The sequence below is a fragment of the Zalophus californianus genome, chromosome 16 (assembly GCF_009762305.2).
Source record: "Zalophus californianus isolate mZalCal1 chromosome 16, mZalCal1.pri.v2, whole genome shotgun sequence".
Taxonomy (NCBI): Eukaryota; Metazoa; Chordata; class Mammalia; order Carnivora; family Otariidae; genus Zalophus; species Zalophus californianus.
This window is the reverse complement of record NC_045610.1, coordinates 44,800,969-44,817,508: the sequence shown is the minus strand read 5'-3', so window position 1 is coordinate 44,817,508 and position 16,540 is coordinate 44,800,969. Positions and strand designations below refer to the sequence as shown.

The 16,540-nt window shown below is 39.1% G+C and overlaps 1 protein-coding gene and 1 non-coding gene across 2 annotated transcripts in view; both read left to right on the top strand.

Moving 5' to 3' along the window:
• LOC113930152 (leucine-rich repeat-containing protein 37A2-like) overlaps positions 1-16,540 on the top strand; it is a 49,172-nt gene that overhangs the window by 14,190 nt on the left and 18,442 nt on the right. Inside the window, exons 3-5 of the mRNA XM_035724471.1 lie at positions 1,262-1,333; positions 13,703-13,774; positions 14,345-14,419. Of these exons, the coding sequence (XP_035580364.1) occupies positions 1,262-1,333; positions 13,703-13,774; positions 14,345-14,419 (219 nt within the window). The remainder of the gene's footprint in view (positions 1-1,261; positions 1,334-13,702; positions 13,775-14,344; positions 14,420-16,540) is intronic.
• Positions 2,126-2,198, top strand: TRNAQ-CUG. Its single transcript has one exon. It is a non-coding gene; the product is annotated as a tRNA-Gln (tRNA).

The following is a 16,540-nucleotide window of genomic DNA, read 5'->3' as shown; positions in this document are numbered from 1 at the left end:
ATTTAGATTTCATAAAATTTACAGTTGAAAAGCTAACCTCACATCCTTGCAAACATATTTAAACATTTTCTAATAACTGTTGAGTATCAGTTTTTTAATTTAAATTTTAAAATAATTGAAATTAACTAAATTAAAAATTCAGCTCCTCCGTCACACTAGCTACTCCCAAGTATTCGGTAGCCACATGTAGCAAGACATGCAATACTAGGCATTGAAATGAATCAACCTCAGCTACACGCAACAATATAATGAATTTATAAGATAACGTTGAATGAAAGAAGCATCATAGAAAATAATACATAAAATATGATTCCATTTATATAGAGTTCAAGAAGAGGCAAAACTAAATTATGTTGTTTACAGCTGCCATGTGTTAGGTAAAACTACATTTAAAAAGCGAGGAAATTGGGGGGGCCTGGGTGGCTCAGTTGGTTAAGCACCCAGCTCTTGACTTGGGCTCAGGTCATGATCTCAGGGTCGTGGGATGGGGCTCTACACTCTGTGGGGAGTCTGCTAGAGATTCTCTCTCTCTCCCTCTCCCTCTCCCCCTCCCTCTCTCTTTCAAATTAATAAATCTTGAAAAAAATAAAAAAACCCAAAAAGCAAGGAAATTATTATTAAAGTCAGGATAGTGGTTACTTCTGGGGAATCAGAGAGAGGGTTGTGATTGGAAGGGGCACACTGGGGGCTTCTAGGATGCAGGCAGGGCTTTTTGACATGAATAGTGTTACATGAGTATTTGCTTGATAATTACTAAACTGAACATTTATTAATGAACATTTTTTTAGTTCTCAAGAATATTTTTTAGTCGGGGAGAAAAAAAACCAATGGCTTTCTCTGCCACACTGCTATAGTTGTATATGGGGCTTCCGAATAGAATTTGGGAAGAGAGAGGAGGAAATGGCAGTTCTGCCAGGGTTGTTGGCACCGAGAGCTGGGTTCTAGCAGAGACTTTGTGATCCAGAGAGTAGGCTTTAAATATGCATTTTGGTGCAAAGAGTGGATAGGAGTATGTGTGTGTGTGTGTGTGTGTGAGGGGGGGTGGGGGAGAGATGGAGAGAGATGGACACAAGGAGTACATGAAAAGAAGGATTTGAATGGAAACACAGCAGAGATCAGTACTCCTAAATTAAATAAGAATTAGTGTATTTAGGGGGCACCATTACCCAGGTTTCCTCTCCCATATGGAAATTAGTCCTAGGTAGTAAATAGTTGTAGTTATTTTGCATTTTGATGCAAAAATAACCTTTTCATTTTTCAGAATTCTCAGGGAAAATTATTTGACCGAATTACATAAGGACTCATTTGAAGGCCTACTATCACTCCAGTATTTGTAAGTTAATTAATCATTTATTATGACTTTTTAGTTATCTATAAAACAAATATGGGGTTCAAATTAGATAATTGCGACAATTTCTTCTAACAATAAAATTCTACAGTTCTGTAAGTCTGTAGGGCCCCAGCCCATCTCTAGCATTAAATATCTTCTATGCATTTTCAGTTTTTTTAATTTTATATACCAGATATAGACAGAAAAAGACCCTACAGAGCGAAAGGGGTAATGAGGTCTGAGCAATTATGGACACCCATAGGAACCTTGTTTCCTAAGTGTTCATATACCATCTGCTTACATTTATATTTAGTTTATGGCTCATGGATCAAATCCCACCCATGGTCTGTCTTTATACAGCCTATGAGTGAAGAATGATTTTTACATTCTTAAAGGGCTATAAAAGAGAAAAGAAGAGAAAGAGAAGAATATGCAACAGAAATGGCATGTGGCCTGCAAAGCCCAAAATATTTACTATCTGGCTTTTACAGAAAAGGTTTCTAAAAGTTGGTTTAATAAAATGAGAGGAATTAAAGGTAACCTCAAATTATCACCTACAGGACAAGAAAATATAGAACACTTAGATTAATTTGAATGCCATTAACCCAGAATTTTTTAATAATTTAAGCTAAAATAAATATTTAAATATTAAATATTTAACTAAGGTAAATTATGTAAGCAGTATTATCAATTATCAATACATATTAAGTTACCAAGAGAACAGATTAAGGATTTCAGTGTGGGAATTCTTATACCAATATTAAAAATAGGTGTTTAAAATGATGGTTAAGGTGTGCCTGGCTGGCTCAGTTGGTAGAGCAAGTGACTCTGGATCTCGGGGTTGTAGGTTCGAAACCCACATTGGGTATAGAGATTACTTGAGAAAAATAAAATCTTTTAAAAAAATATAAAATAAGGGGCACCTGGGTGGCACAACTGGTTGAGCATCTGACTCTTGGTTTCAGCTCAGGTCATGATCTCAGGGTCCTGAAATGGAGCCCCGCATTGGGCTCTGTGCTCAGTGCGGGGTCTGCTTGGGATTCTCTCTCCCTCTCCCTCTGCCCCTCCTACTTGTGCTCTCTCGCTCGCTCGCTCTCTTTCTCTGAAATAAATAAATAAATAAACCTTTTGAAAAAAGAAATTATAATTGTATGTGGAGATAAAAACCTTGACCTCATAATCTAGAAATTGATGAGACCACAAAAGATCCTCTAATCAATTCTTCTGCTCTCAGGAGAGGTTACTTCCAAGATCTATCAAGATCTATAGTTGTGGATTTTATTTATGAAGATCTTGAAGGTGAGACTCTCTTAAGAGAGGTGAGGAGAGGGTAAGTAGAGTTAGGGGCTCTGGAAGGTTCAAGAAACAATTCCTGAGATTCAGAGTGTAGGCAAAAGCTACTTATTCAATACTGTCATCCTACTAATTAGATATCTAATAGATAATTGAGGCAATATTTTCCTTTTACTTTTCCTAGAGATTTATCCTGCAATAAAATACAATCTATTGAAAGACGTGCATTTGAACCGCTACCTTTTTTGCAGTTTATGTAAGTTACAAATATAATTTCATTATACTTGGAATTTTTGTTGAACTTAATTGTAAGCCTCTTTGTTAGAATCATTTTGAAATATGATTGAAATTTTATTAGTAGAAAGCTACTAAAATTAATGTAGCAAATCTTTTTTGCCTGTAGCAAAGATTAGTGTGAGAATTGTATACAGATCAGACTGAATCATTCTAGAGCAGTGGTTCTCAACCGGGGTGATTTTGCACCCGGGTGACATTTGGCAGTGTCTGGAAACATTTATGGTCGTCAGACTGTAGATGAGCTACGGCATCTAGTGGGCAGAGGCCTGAGATGCTGCTAAACAACCCCCAGTGCACAGGACCGCCCCTGCTAACAAAGACGATCCAACCATAGATGTCACTAGTACCGTTGTTGTGAAACATTTTTCTAGAGAAATAAAGATTACTTAACACAAGTATTTATTGAACATTTACTGATTTGTATCTAATGCACCACAGGTATAAACATGAAAGTATAAATCTTTCATGCAAAATTTTTTTAAAAACTATCTTCCATAGTGAGATTTCTTCAGTGTATGGAGAGAGTATTGAGGTTATGTTTCATCATATGTAAATTGGAATCACTGCCAAAGGATAAATGTTCTGAAAGAATATCTTTTGTTCTTCTTTTGCTTGTGTCTTTTTTTTTTTTTTTAGAAATCTTGGTTGCAATTTACTCACAGAACTGAGCTTTGGAACATTTCAGGCCTGGCATGGAATGCAGTTTTTACACAAGTTGTAAGTGAAATAGAAAATGAATACATGTAAAAAAAAAAAACTATCTGTAAAAACACCATACAGTTATTGGTTCAGTGGGTGTAATAAGCCTAGTATGAACTCTGAAAAGTATGTCTTAAAATCTATTCATTTCTTCAGATGAGGAAACTAAGGTACAAAGAGGCCAAGAGACTTGTCTGTCTCATAAATGGCACACTCCGCTTTCTCTAGTACTCAGCTTTGGTGTGGGCAATAAAAGACCCCAAGCAAATAACAGCCAAATCAGCATTATCCTGGGACTCCATGACAATGATGCTTCTCCAATAGGTGCATGGTCCTTGAAATTCCACTTCTGAATTTAACTTTGATTCCTGCTCATGTGCAAAGTTCCTAACTGCTTCAATACATGCAAAATAAAGCTTCGAAGAACTAAGTTTAGCACGGAGTTGTCCAGGGAGCAAAAGTGTGGGTCCTTCCTCATCCATCAGCTTCTTTTAAATGGTAAAGCAGAAAGAACTCCTGAAAACTTACCACAAGGCACTTCTCTCCCCAGTCACCCAGAGCAAAAAGTATATACCTCTGAAGTAAACTATCCGGGGGCAGTAGGAACCTTTGAGGTACGGAAAACGATGCGTTTATGTTAAGTTGTAGTGTGGGAAAACGTTCATAAAGAACATACATTGCTGTAGCCTAATTTCATATGCTTTCTTTCCTGACTGTTCTTCAGTAAGAAGCCTGTTATTCCCTTTCAGCTGGAAAATTCCGTGATTTCTCTATGACATATCAAGTCATAGTGGGTATGTTCAATGGCCTGAGGGGCAGTTTAGACACAAGGTGAAGATCTTCCTCTAAACCTGACTTTGGAAAAGACTATCTTACCTGTCTCGTGGTTCAGAAATACAATTTCACACCGTTTATTGTAGAATGGATGAAGGTGTTGAGGGTGTGTCTGGAGCTGAGTAACTGTTGCTGCCGACGTCCATCTGTAGGAGCCGCCTCTCTCCTCTCAATTTGCTGATGCCTCACTCGTGGAAGGAGTCCTCAGGGTCAGTTTTTTGTTTTGCCAGCACAGCAGAGAACAGGCTCATTGGGTTTCTCCACCAAGAGGTATAACGTCTCAAACTCACCACCTTTACTAAGCACGCTATAACACCAAGAGTCTCTTACGAGAGTCTGAATTTCATTATAGTTAGGTGGGCAACATAGGAAAACATCGGGTGGAATCAGGTGATAAAAATTCAGGGATTCACTGAAAAACATTCACCGAGTGCCATGCCCACCACGTGTCGACGCTGTACTAAATACTGGGGGTGCAAAGAAGACTGCCCCCAAGAAACTTTCATACCAGAGGAGGAAGATGGGTGTTGAGGGAAAAGCACACGGGAGTCATGCGGGCATCTGTACAGCAGGGTCACAAGGTGGGGGGGTGACAAAGTAGGCAACGGGTTGCAGGATAGGAAAGATTCGTAATGGATGAGGCAACAACTTGTTTGTGTTGAGTTTCTGCGTGCATCTTAAGTGACAGAAAAAGGTAATTAAAGAACCAGAGCTAGCTGGCGTTGAAAATAAATTCGTACACATGTCACATGGTTTGAATAGAGCTGCTCTACTGAAACGAATTCACGGTTCCTTCTGAAAGAAATCACAATATAGTAAGTGTGTATTGGGGGCGAGGCTCCTTTGTTTGGAGCCACATTTTTCTAATAGACAAAGCTAGTCCGCTTCAGGAAATGTTTGCCATAGTGAGATATAGACTTTATTGCATCTCTTTTCAAAGGCAAGTTGCCAAGGGAAGATGCTACCCCTTGAATTAGGTCATGTTATTACCTATGTGACATATAACCTATGTCTCTTGGAGTTGGTTTCTATAAGTTGAAGCGATATTTTGTCTGGCATTAACTTAGTCTGTGAAACTTAGAGGCCCCAGCTGAGGTAGATTTATCTCAAACTTACGCTTCAGGGCTCCTCATTTACACAGGCCCCTTCCAAGGTCTTGGGAGGGGGACCTAGCAATTTTTTGTATTCATAATTTTGCATGCTTTTAATAGAGAGGATTTCCCGAAGTAGATGAGGTTCAGGCCCCCCAAGATCCTTTATTTACCCCTGGGTTTCAGGTAATTATAACTCAGGAAGTTTCTTGAGTGAAGCCTCTAAGTTATTGATAAACACAGAGTGAACTAGTTAGCAGTGTGGTAAAGTCTATTTTGAGTGGGCATGGCATTCGGTGAATGTTTTTCAGTGAATCCATGAATTTTTATCACCTGATTCCACCCGATTTTTTCCTATGTTGCCCACCTAACTATAATGAAATTCAGACTCTCGTAAGAGACTCTTGGTGTTATAGCGTGCTTGGTAAAGGTGGTGAGTTTGAGACGTTATACCTCTTGGTGGAGAAACCCAATGAGCCTGTTCTCTGGTGTGCTGGCAAAACAAAAATCTGAAACCCACCTCAAAGACATTCCAAGAACTTATTAATAAGGTACCACTTTCGGGGGTTTCTGTTTCATTTTGTTTCAATAAGCTACCACTTTTTGAATGGTAGTAATAATCGTACCTCTTTCAGATGAAATCAGGAATGAAATATATTATGGAAAACCAGCAGTGGTTGATAATCCTAAATGTTAAGTATATTTTTTTTTTTCTGACTTTAAAGTGCTTCTCCTTCATTCACCTACACAGGTCCAGACTGATGGCTTATTTTTTTTTTTTAAGATTTTTTTTTCTTTTTTTTAATTTTTTATTGTTATGTTAATCACCATACATTACATCATTAGTTTTTTTTTAATTTTTTTATTGTTATGTTAATCACCATATATTACATCATTAGTTTTTGGTGCAGTGTTCCATGATTCATTGTTTGTTCATAACACCCAGTGCTCCATGCAGAACGTGCCCTCCTCAATACCCATCACCAGGCTAACCCATCCCCCTACCCCCCTCCCCTCTAGAACCCTCAGTTTGTTTTTCAGTGTCTGATGGCTTATTTTTTAAAATTCTTTTAGTCACACTTCATTGGTTCTAACAGTACAAGCTCCATGATTTTAGAAACTGAAGGACTCTACAATGTAGAGGCCTCTACCTTATCCACGTAGATCACATCCGCATGCCGGCTTGTCTGTGGTGCATCAGTCTTGTGCCAAGAACATAAGCACTAAGAGAGAATGAGGAAAATCTAAGCCTTACCCCTACTGAATTATTTACCCCACTATTGAGAATACCATTGAGGTAGTTGTGGCCACACTGTGAAGGCAAATCGAGCTGCAGTCACAGAGACACCCTAATGCTCCCCCGTCATCCAGTATCGGTTTCCTTTAGACGGCTGTGTGCACACACAAGTTTATACACTGCAGGGTATCGTCATCACTTTTTGCTATGTACTGGAAATCCTGGCAGCTTCTTCTCCGATTCAGAAAGGCATAAACGTTCAGGATGAAAATAATAACTCAGGTCTGTCCTTTGAGGGAACTTCGGGTGGCTGTTTTATTATTTTCTATTTGTAATAGTTCAAAAGGTTTGACATAGTCCTACCCAGCAACTACTATACTTTCCTTCTCCCAGCCGCATCTTATTCTTCCCACGTACCTAACAACATATCTTCTTTCTCTTGGAAGCAGAGTAGTTCTTCCTCTGCCCCATAACATTTCTTTATTACCTACCTCTAGTAGGCACTTACTGTGTTCCAGGCAGTAGGCTAGGGACCTTTACGTATTGTACAAGCAAGATAGTGTGCCCAACACTCTCAGATAGTGCCTGGCTCATGGGAAATGCTCAATACATGCTCTCTCACACTATATCTTATTTTCATGTTTCCAACAGCTCTTGCAATGTGGATATCGTTATCCCCACTTTGGGGACGAGGAAATTGAAACTCAGAGACATTGGGTCACTTGACTAGGTTCACACTGTTCATAAGTGGCAGAGCCGCCTAGGAGCTTTGCAAGTAAGGCAGCTCCTCATTCCCTTGGAGTAGGAGCTGAATGATGACTCTTTGGCGTTTTGTGCGTTGTCTCTTGGAGTTGGTTTCTAACTGGAATAGGACCTTTAGAGCAGAGAGCTCCTTTTCCCTATGGCAGTCCCATGCTTCTGGAGCTCCTGGCCATGCCACCTCTGGGCATCCCCAGATTTTCTGCTCACTGCCCAGTGCAAATGTAGCATCATTATTACTAGGCACCTACTCTGTGCCCAGCCTTATGTGAGGTGCTTTGCACATGCTCTTTCATTTAATCCTCAGATTGCCTTATGAGGTAAATGGTGCTAAGTGAGACTCAGAGATGTTTGTTACTCCAGTCACTTCACCAGGATGTGACAGCCAGAATTCAAACCTAGGTCTTCCTGATTCCAGGGGCCCCTGCTTCTTTTGCTGTTCCTCACTGCCAGGAACTCTTCTTCAAAGCTATTCTCAGAACTTTGATTAAAATATAGGCCCACCATTTCAGATTCTTTAGACTTCGCCCTCCCCCACCCCGCCCCGAGAAAGGACTTACGTCATGAAGTTAGATGTCTTGTATTGAGGAGCTTCACAGGGGGGGTCATGTTCTCGTGGCTCATGGACCTATGTAGATGAATAAAGGAAAGGGGTTACTCCATCCCCAAGTACTTCAAACATACTGGAACAGGTTCTAGGTCACTCTGCTTATTTCTTGGACTGCCTTCCTCCAAGGAGCCAGTTTTCCCTGCCTGCCTTCGGATTCTAGCATAGATAGTTTGGAGTTGGTCCTATTTTAAATTTATTTTCACTGCCTGCTTTGGACATGTTTTCAGCTAAGGCTGTTAGGATTTCAGTACATTCAGGACAGTGATGACATGCTTCAGTCCTCAGTTCTTCTCTGTCTCCTCAGTTAATAGAAAGGAAACATAGCCCATCCGTCTGGACCTGTATAGACGAATTTGGAGGAAAAAAAATAACAGGAAAATATATTTTGTGAGCTACCTTTAATCTGTCCCGTTGTTCTACAGCAAAAGGCTTTTGCAAAAATACTTGAGTTTTCCTCTTCAAATAAGGCATATTTTTAAAAATCATTTAGAACAATATTCCTTCAACTTTGATTATGAGACAGCCTTTGAAGCCTCATAACTGTTATGTTTTACTCCTATAAAGATTAAGTCCGTGAATATCAAAAAGCTGATGGACTAGGAGTCAGCACACTTTTTATCTGTAAAATGAGGGAATTGAACTGAAAGGGAAATGGTCTCTAGTGTGATGTCCTCAGTGCCTCTAAAACCATTCGTTTTGTGGTTTGTAGAAAAACAGTTACTGTGGAGTCCCCCATATGTAAACTGTTGGGTCACTTCTCATTCTGTCCTTCCCCCAGGCACAGCTTTCATGAAGGAAAGACAGCACTAAAGACAGGAGGAGGAAATAGGATAATTTAGAGTGGCCCTATATTTTGGTTTCACTAGGGATAAACGCAGGATGTTAATCTCAGTAGGACAAGGGCGGTCTGGTTAAGAGGAAACACTGAGCTGATGGATACAAGGCCATGGGTGAGCACCCAGGAAAGAGTGGAGGGTTAGAGAACTGAGATAATTTGGGGGGGAAGGATAACTAATTGCTAAATGGTTTCGGCTACATAACGCATTATAGTCATTTTGGAAAACAGAGAAACATGCACAGGTGGAGGAACTCACTTGCACAGAGCCCACCAATGAGCTTATAGATTTTAATGCCAATTTTTTTTTCAAAGCAAAGGACATCCAAAGCCTCAAAGTTGAGGAACTGTGCTTAACCAGACGTGTGACACTCACATTCTTCCTCTTTATAACATTATCTTATTCAATATTAACTAGTGTTACAAATCCAACATGTTAATGGTACTGAAAAAAATCTAGACGAATGGGCTAGAATAAGAAGAATAGGGGAGTTTCCAAGGCAAGAACAAAAATGCATGGTTCTTCCCACCCCCTACCCCCCCACCCCCCCACCCCCCACCCCCCCACCCCCCGCTGCCTCCCAACCCCCCCCACCTCCCGCTGCCTCCCAACCCCCACCCCGCCCAGAAAAAGCATGGCTCCCAGCCTCACCATTGGCACCCTCCGACCTCCGTTGTGGAAGAGTCTGAGCCTTTACTCCCCTTTTCTCCACCTACCAACACATTTGGTCTTCTGACAACTGGTGCTCTATTTATCACAATATGGTTCTTTTTTTTTAAATGGACATAAAATCCACATAATATAATATGCAACATCATAAAATATACAGTCCAATGGTATACTTTGACAGACAATAGTCAGCACTAATGCCAAGGTATTTCCATCAGCCCCACAAAGAAATACCATACCCATCACCTGTGACTCCCCATTCTCCCTTCCTCCCAGGCCCTGGCAACAACTAATTTACCTTCTGTCCCTGTAGATTTGCCCCTTCTGGACATTTCGTAGAAATGTGTGTCTAGCTTCTTTCACCCAGCATGTTAGCTTCGAGGTTTATCCATGTAGCATGTCTCAGTACTTCATTCCTTTTTAAGGCTGAATAATATTCCCTTGTATACATACATCACATTTTGTTCATTCCTCAGTTATTAGATATTTGGATTGTTTCCACTTTTTGACTATTATCAATAATGCTGCTGAGTATTCATATACAAGGTTTTGTGTGGACATAGGTTTTTAATTCTCTTGGGTACATTCCTAGAAGTGGAATTGCTGGGTGATGTGGTAACTCTGTGTTTAACCCTTTTGAGGAACTGCCAAACTGTTTTCCACAAGTGACTACACCATTTTATGTTTCCACCAATGTATGAAGGTTCCAGTTTCTCCATAATCTTGCTACCACTTATCATTGTCTGTTTGTTTGGTTATAGCCATCTTAGTGAGTGTAAAGTAATATCTCATTATAGCCTTGATTTGTACTTGTCTAATGACTTAAGACATCGAGCGTCTTTTCATGTGCTTATTGGCCATTTGTGTGTTTTCTTCGGAGAACCATCTCTTCAAATCCTTCGCCAATTTAAAAATTTGATTATTTTTCTTTTTATTGAGTTGTTAGAGTTCTCTATATTCTGGATATTCTGAATACTAGACTTTTATCCGACATATGATTTGTAAATGTTTTCTCCCATTCTGTGAGTTGTCTTTCACTTTTGTGATAATGTCCTTTGAAGCATAAAAGTCTGTTTTTTATGAAGTCCAATTTATTTATTTTTCCTTTGGTTATTTGTACTTTTGGTGTCATGTCTAAGAAGCTGTTGCCTAATCCAAGGTCAGAAAGATTCCTAGTTTTATACCTTGAGCTCTTCCATTTAGGTAGTTGGTCCATTTCGAGTTAATTTTTATATATGGTATGAAGTGTAAGAATCCAACTACATTATTTTGTATGTGGATATACAGTTGTCCCAGCACCATTTGAAAAGACCAGTCTTCCCACACTGAATTGTTTTGGCATCCTTGTTGAAAATTAATAGAACATAAATGTGAGTATTTATTCCTGGACAGTCGGTTCTGTTCCATCGATTTATATGTCTGTTCTTTTTTTCTTTTAAAGATTTTATTTATTTATTTGACAGAGAGACACAGTGAGAGAGGGAACACAAGCTTGGGGAGTGGGAGAGGGAGAAGCAGGCCTCCCGCCAAGCAGGGAGCCCAATGCGGGGCTCGATCCCAGGACCTTGGGATCATGACCTGAGCCGAAGGCAGACACTTAACGACTGAGCCACTCAGGCGCTCCTATGTGTCTATTCTTATGCCAGTATCACACTATGATTACTATAGCTTTGAATTGGGTTTTGAAACCAGGACACATGAGTCTTCCCACTTTGTTCTTCTTTATCAAGATTGTTTTGGCTATTCTGGGTCCTTTGATTTGATGTATGATTTTTAGAATTAACTTGCCAATTTCTGGAAAGAAGTCAGCTGCGATTTTGATAGGGAGTGTGCTGAAACCGTCGTTCAATTCGGGGCATAGTGCCATTTTAACAATATTTTCTTCTAATCCATGAACGTGGCATATCTTTCCATTTATTTTGATGTTCTTTAATTTCTTTCAACAACGTTTTATAGTTTTCAGTGTAGTCTTGTACTTCTTTGGTTAATTTTTTTCCTAAGTATTTTATTCTTTTTAATATTGTTACACATGGAATTGTTTTCTTAATTTCATTTTGGACTACTCATTGCTAGCGTATAGAAATACAGCTAATTTTTACACATCGATCTTGGATCGTGCAACCTTGCTGGCCCCATTTATTAGTGCTAAGTTTTTTCCTACGTTCCTAGGAATATGTCTTGTGGTCTTCTGGTTTCCCAGGAATATGTTGAAGCATTTCAAAGTCTCTGTGGACATCTTATTTCTCAGCTTTTTCCTTTTAAGCTTTTTGGTTAGGCTATTTTGCTGTCCCTCCTGTTAATCCATTGCCTCACACGACCACCAGGATAAAACCTTTACCTGTAATTGTTTTTTAAAAATGCCCCTTGAGAAGAAGAGGCTTTTAGCATTGTGCAGCTCTCAGTGAGGTCAAAGACAAGCTTTTCAAGTGAGGTTTTCCAGGGAACCCACTATACAGTTAAAACAATGACAGCTCTTTGAAAATGAGGCTTTAAGGAAATCCAGCTCCATTTTGCTCCCCCGGGATGTGGGCTATTTTTCAAGGTGACCATCAGGATAGAGAGCAGAGGTCTAGGACAAGTTAAAACAACAGATCTCACTGTTCTTATAGAAATTAGTTTTTATTTAATAAATGCTCTCTGGGTTGCTGCAAGCCCATTGGTTAAATTTTCCAAACTTCTAAAAAAGTTAATTCTGACCATTTTTGCCAGTTTTTGTCATTGTTGTTGTTGCTTTTATGAGAGATGAATTTTCAGATGTCCTCACTTTCCCATTTTAACTGATTTGCCTATAACATGGTTTTAAATCTCTAAAGTCTCAATGACCATTGGCTAATTAAACACTTAATCATGGGAGACGATTAGAGAAAAGGAATAAAAATAGAAAATGTAATTCTCAGAGAAGCTCTCCCAGGTGGAGAGATGAAGTTCAACAAAGTATTTCTATATTTAGTGCTCTCAAAGTTAAGTTGAAGGTAACACTATTTTTAAATCCCCTTTGCTTCATACGAGTTAAACACAGGCTTTGAAGTCAAAACTTGAATTCAAATTCCAGCTCTGCTTCTGACTCTCTTGACAATCTAGGACAAATTACATAACCTCTCTGTACCTCAGTTTCCTCATTGATAAAATGGGGTAATGATCGTATCTATCACATAAGGCTATTGTGAGGATTAAATGTGAAATGCGGATCACAGATACCTTACAGTCCAATAGCATTGGTTGTGATGATTATCTTTCTAATATTTGGCAAAAGTACAGCAATGATTCTTGAGTAGAGTCAACCTCAAGGAAGATTTTCTTTTCTTTCATCCTATTTCTTTCACCTTTTTTGTTTTTAAAGCATTGAGAAGAAAATTTATTCAACATTTTGGAATAAAAACTTGTGTCAAAGAATGACAAAATGTTATTTACTTATTCAACAAACATTCATTAAATAACTAGTAAATAACAAGCACTATGTCAGGCACAGGGACAATGACAATCAAGTATGGTCCCTGCCCTCAAGGAGCTGACCGTCCAGGAGATTGACAAGGAAATAGGTGATGACATGCCATGACAAAGGCTGTGATACAAGGGTACACGGAACATGTGGTGGGAGTATAGCTTTCACCAGTTCCTCCTACATTTAGCCCCTATTGTTTGGCTCCAAAACTGAGGAATTGGTCCTCTTTTTGTCTTTAACTGGGTGGTTTAAACTGTGGAATTTTTTAAATTTCTAGAGATAAGAGAAAAGCACCTTAAATCATGGAGGACACTAGAAATAGTATTTCCTACAGAGCCAGGGCTTCCTACTAGTGTAGTCTCTTCTGGGGTTTTCAACCTGAAAAGTTCTTTGCCATCCACTTAAAAAAAAAATGTTTTTTCTCTTTCCCACTTTATCGTTCAGAGACCTGGGTAGTTCCCAAAGGGAGACTGCTTTACAGATTTATAGGCAAAGGCAGGAAATGATTACTTTTAACCTTCAAGTCCCATACCAAAAAAAGGAACATAAACTTTCATGGTAGTTGTTGAAAATGCAGATAATTTTAATTCCATTGCATTTTTCAGAATTCTCAGTCGTAACCCTCTGACAACTGTTGAAGATTCATATCTTTTTAAATTGCCGGCATTAAAATATTTGTAAGTATTACAACAATCTCATGGCTCATGAGATGATTTCTGCTGTTTTTTAAAGATTAAGTGTTTTGCATTTTGGTTAAAAAGTCATAATTTAAATTTAACTGGGTTATTGAAATAAGAATTATTGGCAAAGAAACAATGTGTATAGGCAAGACAGCCTGCAGAGGAAGAAAGCAGTATTGAAGAACACATACAGATATGGAACATGCAGATGTACGCAGAAATATCATTTATCATGTATGTAGAAATATCATTTGTCTCAAAAAGCAAAGTGGAATAAGATGTACATTATTTTTAAAAAAAAGATTAATCAAGAGAGGTGGATGCAATTGAGAATGAGAAGTAGGATAATGGTAAAAAGAGATTGTACTGTTCATCACCACGGGGATTAATTTGATGATGCACATAAATTTAAATTTCTTCAATAAATGTTCTCTGAAATTATTGTCCATAGCAAGTTAACTCTTGAGCTGGCTTGACGGAATTTAACTAATCACATGTTGTTAAGTCTCTTTTTAAGTATAGAATTTTTGTGTTGGGTATCATTCATGTTTGGACTTTCTCCTTCAGAGACATGGGAACAACACAGGTGTCACTTCCAACAATTGAGAGCATCCTCATGATGACCCTTGAATTGGAAAAACTGTAAGTTGATTTTTCTTATGTTTATTTTCACTTAGTTGTTTATGTTTGTTTTATTCTTTTCTTAAGTCAGATTTATTGAGGTATAATTTTCATTAAATAAAACTTACTCTTTTTAAGTATACCGTTTGATGAGTTTTGGCAAACATATAGTTACGTAACCACCACCACATCTGAGATACAGAACATTTTTGTTTGCAGTCAGTCCCCTTTTCCCACCATCAGCCCCTGGCAGCCACCAGCCTCATTTTTGTCCCTGAGGTTTTGCCTTTCCCACCATGTCTTATAAATGAAATCATACAGTATGTAGTCTTTTGTGATTGGCCCCTGTCACTCAGCATAATCCTTTTGAGATTCATCCAGCTTGTTGCATCTATCTGCAGTTCATTCCTTTTTATTGCTGAGTAGTATTCCAGTTGTATGGATACACAAGTTTGTTTATGCATTCATCAGTTAATGGACATTTGAGTTGTTCTTAGTTTTTTGGCTATTATGAATCAAGCTGCTAAAAGCAGTCACGTGCAGGTCTTTGTGTGAGCGTATGTTTTCATTTTGGGGGAGGTAAAATACTTAATGGTAGGATGGCTTCATCATATGCTAAGTGTATATTTAACTTTTTAAGAAACTGCTTACCTGGGGGCACCTGGGTGGGTCAGTCGGTTAAGTGTCCGACTCTTGATATCGGCTTAGATCATGATCTCAGGGTCGTGAGATCAAGCTCCCAGTTGGGCTCCACACTGAATGTGGAGCCTGCTTAACATCCTCTTTCTCCCTCTTCCTCTCCCCGCACCTCCTCACCCCTGGCTCATATGCACCCACGTGTGTGCTCTCTCTAAAAATATATTTGACAGAGAGAGAGACAGCGAGAGAGGGAACACAAGCAGGGGGAGTGGGAGAGGGGAAGCAGGCTTCCCGCTGAGCAGGGAGCCCGATGCGGGGCTCGATCCCAGGACCCTGGGATCATGACCTGAGCCGAAGGCAGCTACTTTAACCACTGAGCCACCCAGGCGCCCCATGTACAGATACCTTTTTAAATGATGTGTCCTTCAAATCCATTTTTTCTTTTCCTTTTCTTTTTTTTTTTGACATTTATTTATTTATATTAGACGAAGAGAGAGAGTGAGTGAGTGTGGTGGGGGGAGAGGCTGGAGGAGATAGAGAGAGAGAATCTCAAGCAGACGCCCCGCCAAGCATGGAGCCTGACTCAGGGCTCAATCCCACAAGCCTGAGACCCTAACCTGAGCCAAAATCAAGAGTTGGACACTCAGCCAACTGAGCCACCCTGGCACCCCCAAATCCATTTTTTAATTGGATACATATTACTGAGTTTTAAGAGTATGTTATATATTCTGGAAAAAGTCCTTTCTCTCAGATAGGTGTTCAGCAAATTTCTCGCCGGTTGTAGTTTGTCTTCATTCTGTTCTATCTCTGAAGACCAGAAGTTTTTAATTTTTAAATTTTGATGAACTCACCTATTTCACCCATCCTCCCACCCCCTGTCCTCTCTGGTATCCATCACTTTGTTCCCTATAATTAAGAGTCTGTTCCTTGATTTGTCTCTCTCTTTCTCGATTCGTCTCTCTCTTTCTCTCTCTTTTTTTCCCTTTGCTCATTTTTTTTTGTTTCTTAAATTTCACATATAAGTGAAATCGTATGGTATTTGACTTTCTCTGACTGACTGACTTCACTAACATTATACTCTCTAGCTCCATCCATGTTGTTGCAGATGACAAGAGTTCATTCTTTTTTATGGTTGAATAATATTCCATAATTTATATATATGAATCTTCTCTTTATCCATTTATCTATCAATGGACACTTAGGTTACTTCCATAATTTGGCTCTTATAAATAAGGCTGCAATAAACATAGAGATGCGTGTATCCCTTTGAATTAGGGTTTTTGTATTCTTTGGTTAAATACCCAGAAGTACAATTAGTGGATCATAGAGTAGTTCTATTTTTAATTTTGTGAGGAACCTCCATACTGTCTTCCTCAGTGGCTGCATCAGTTTGCATTCCCACCAACAGTGGTGGTTCCTATTTCTCCATATCCTCACTAGAATTTGTTGTTTGTGGTTTTTATTTTAGCCATTCTGACAGATGTGAGGTTGATATCTCATTGT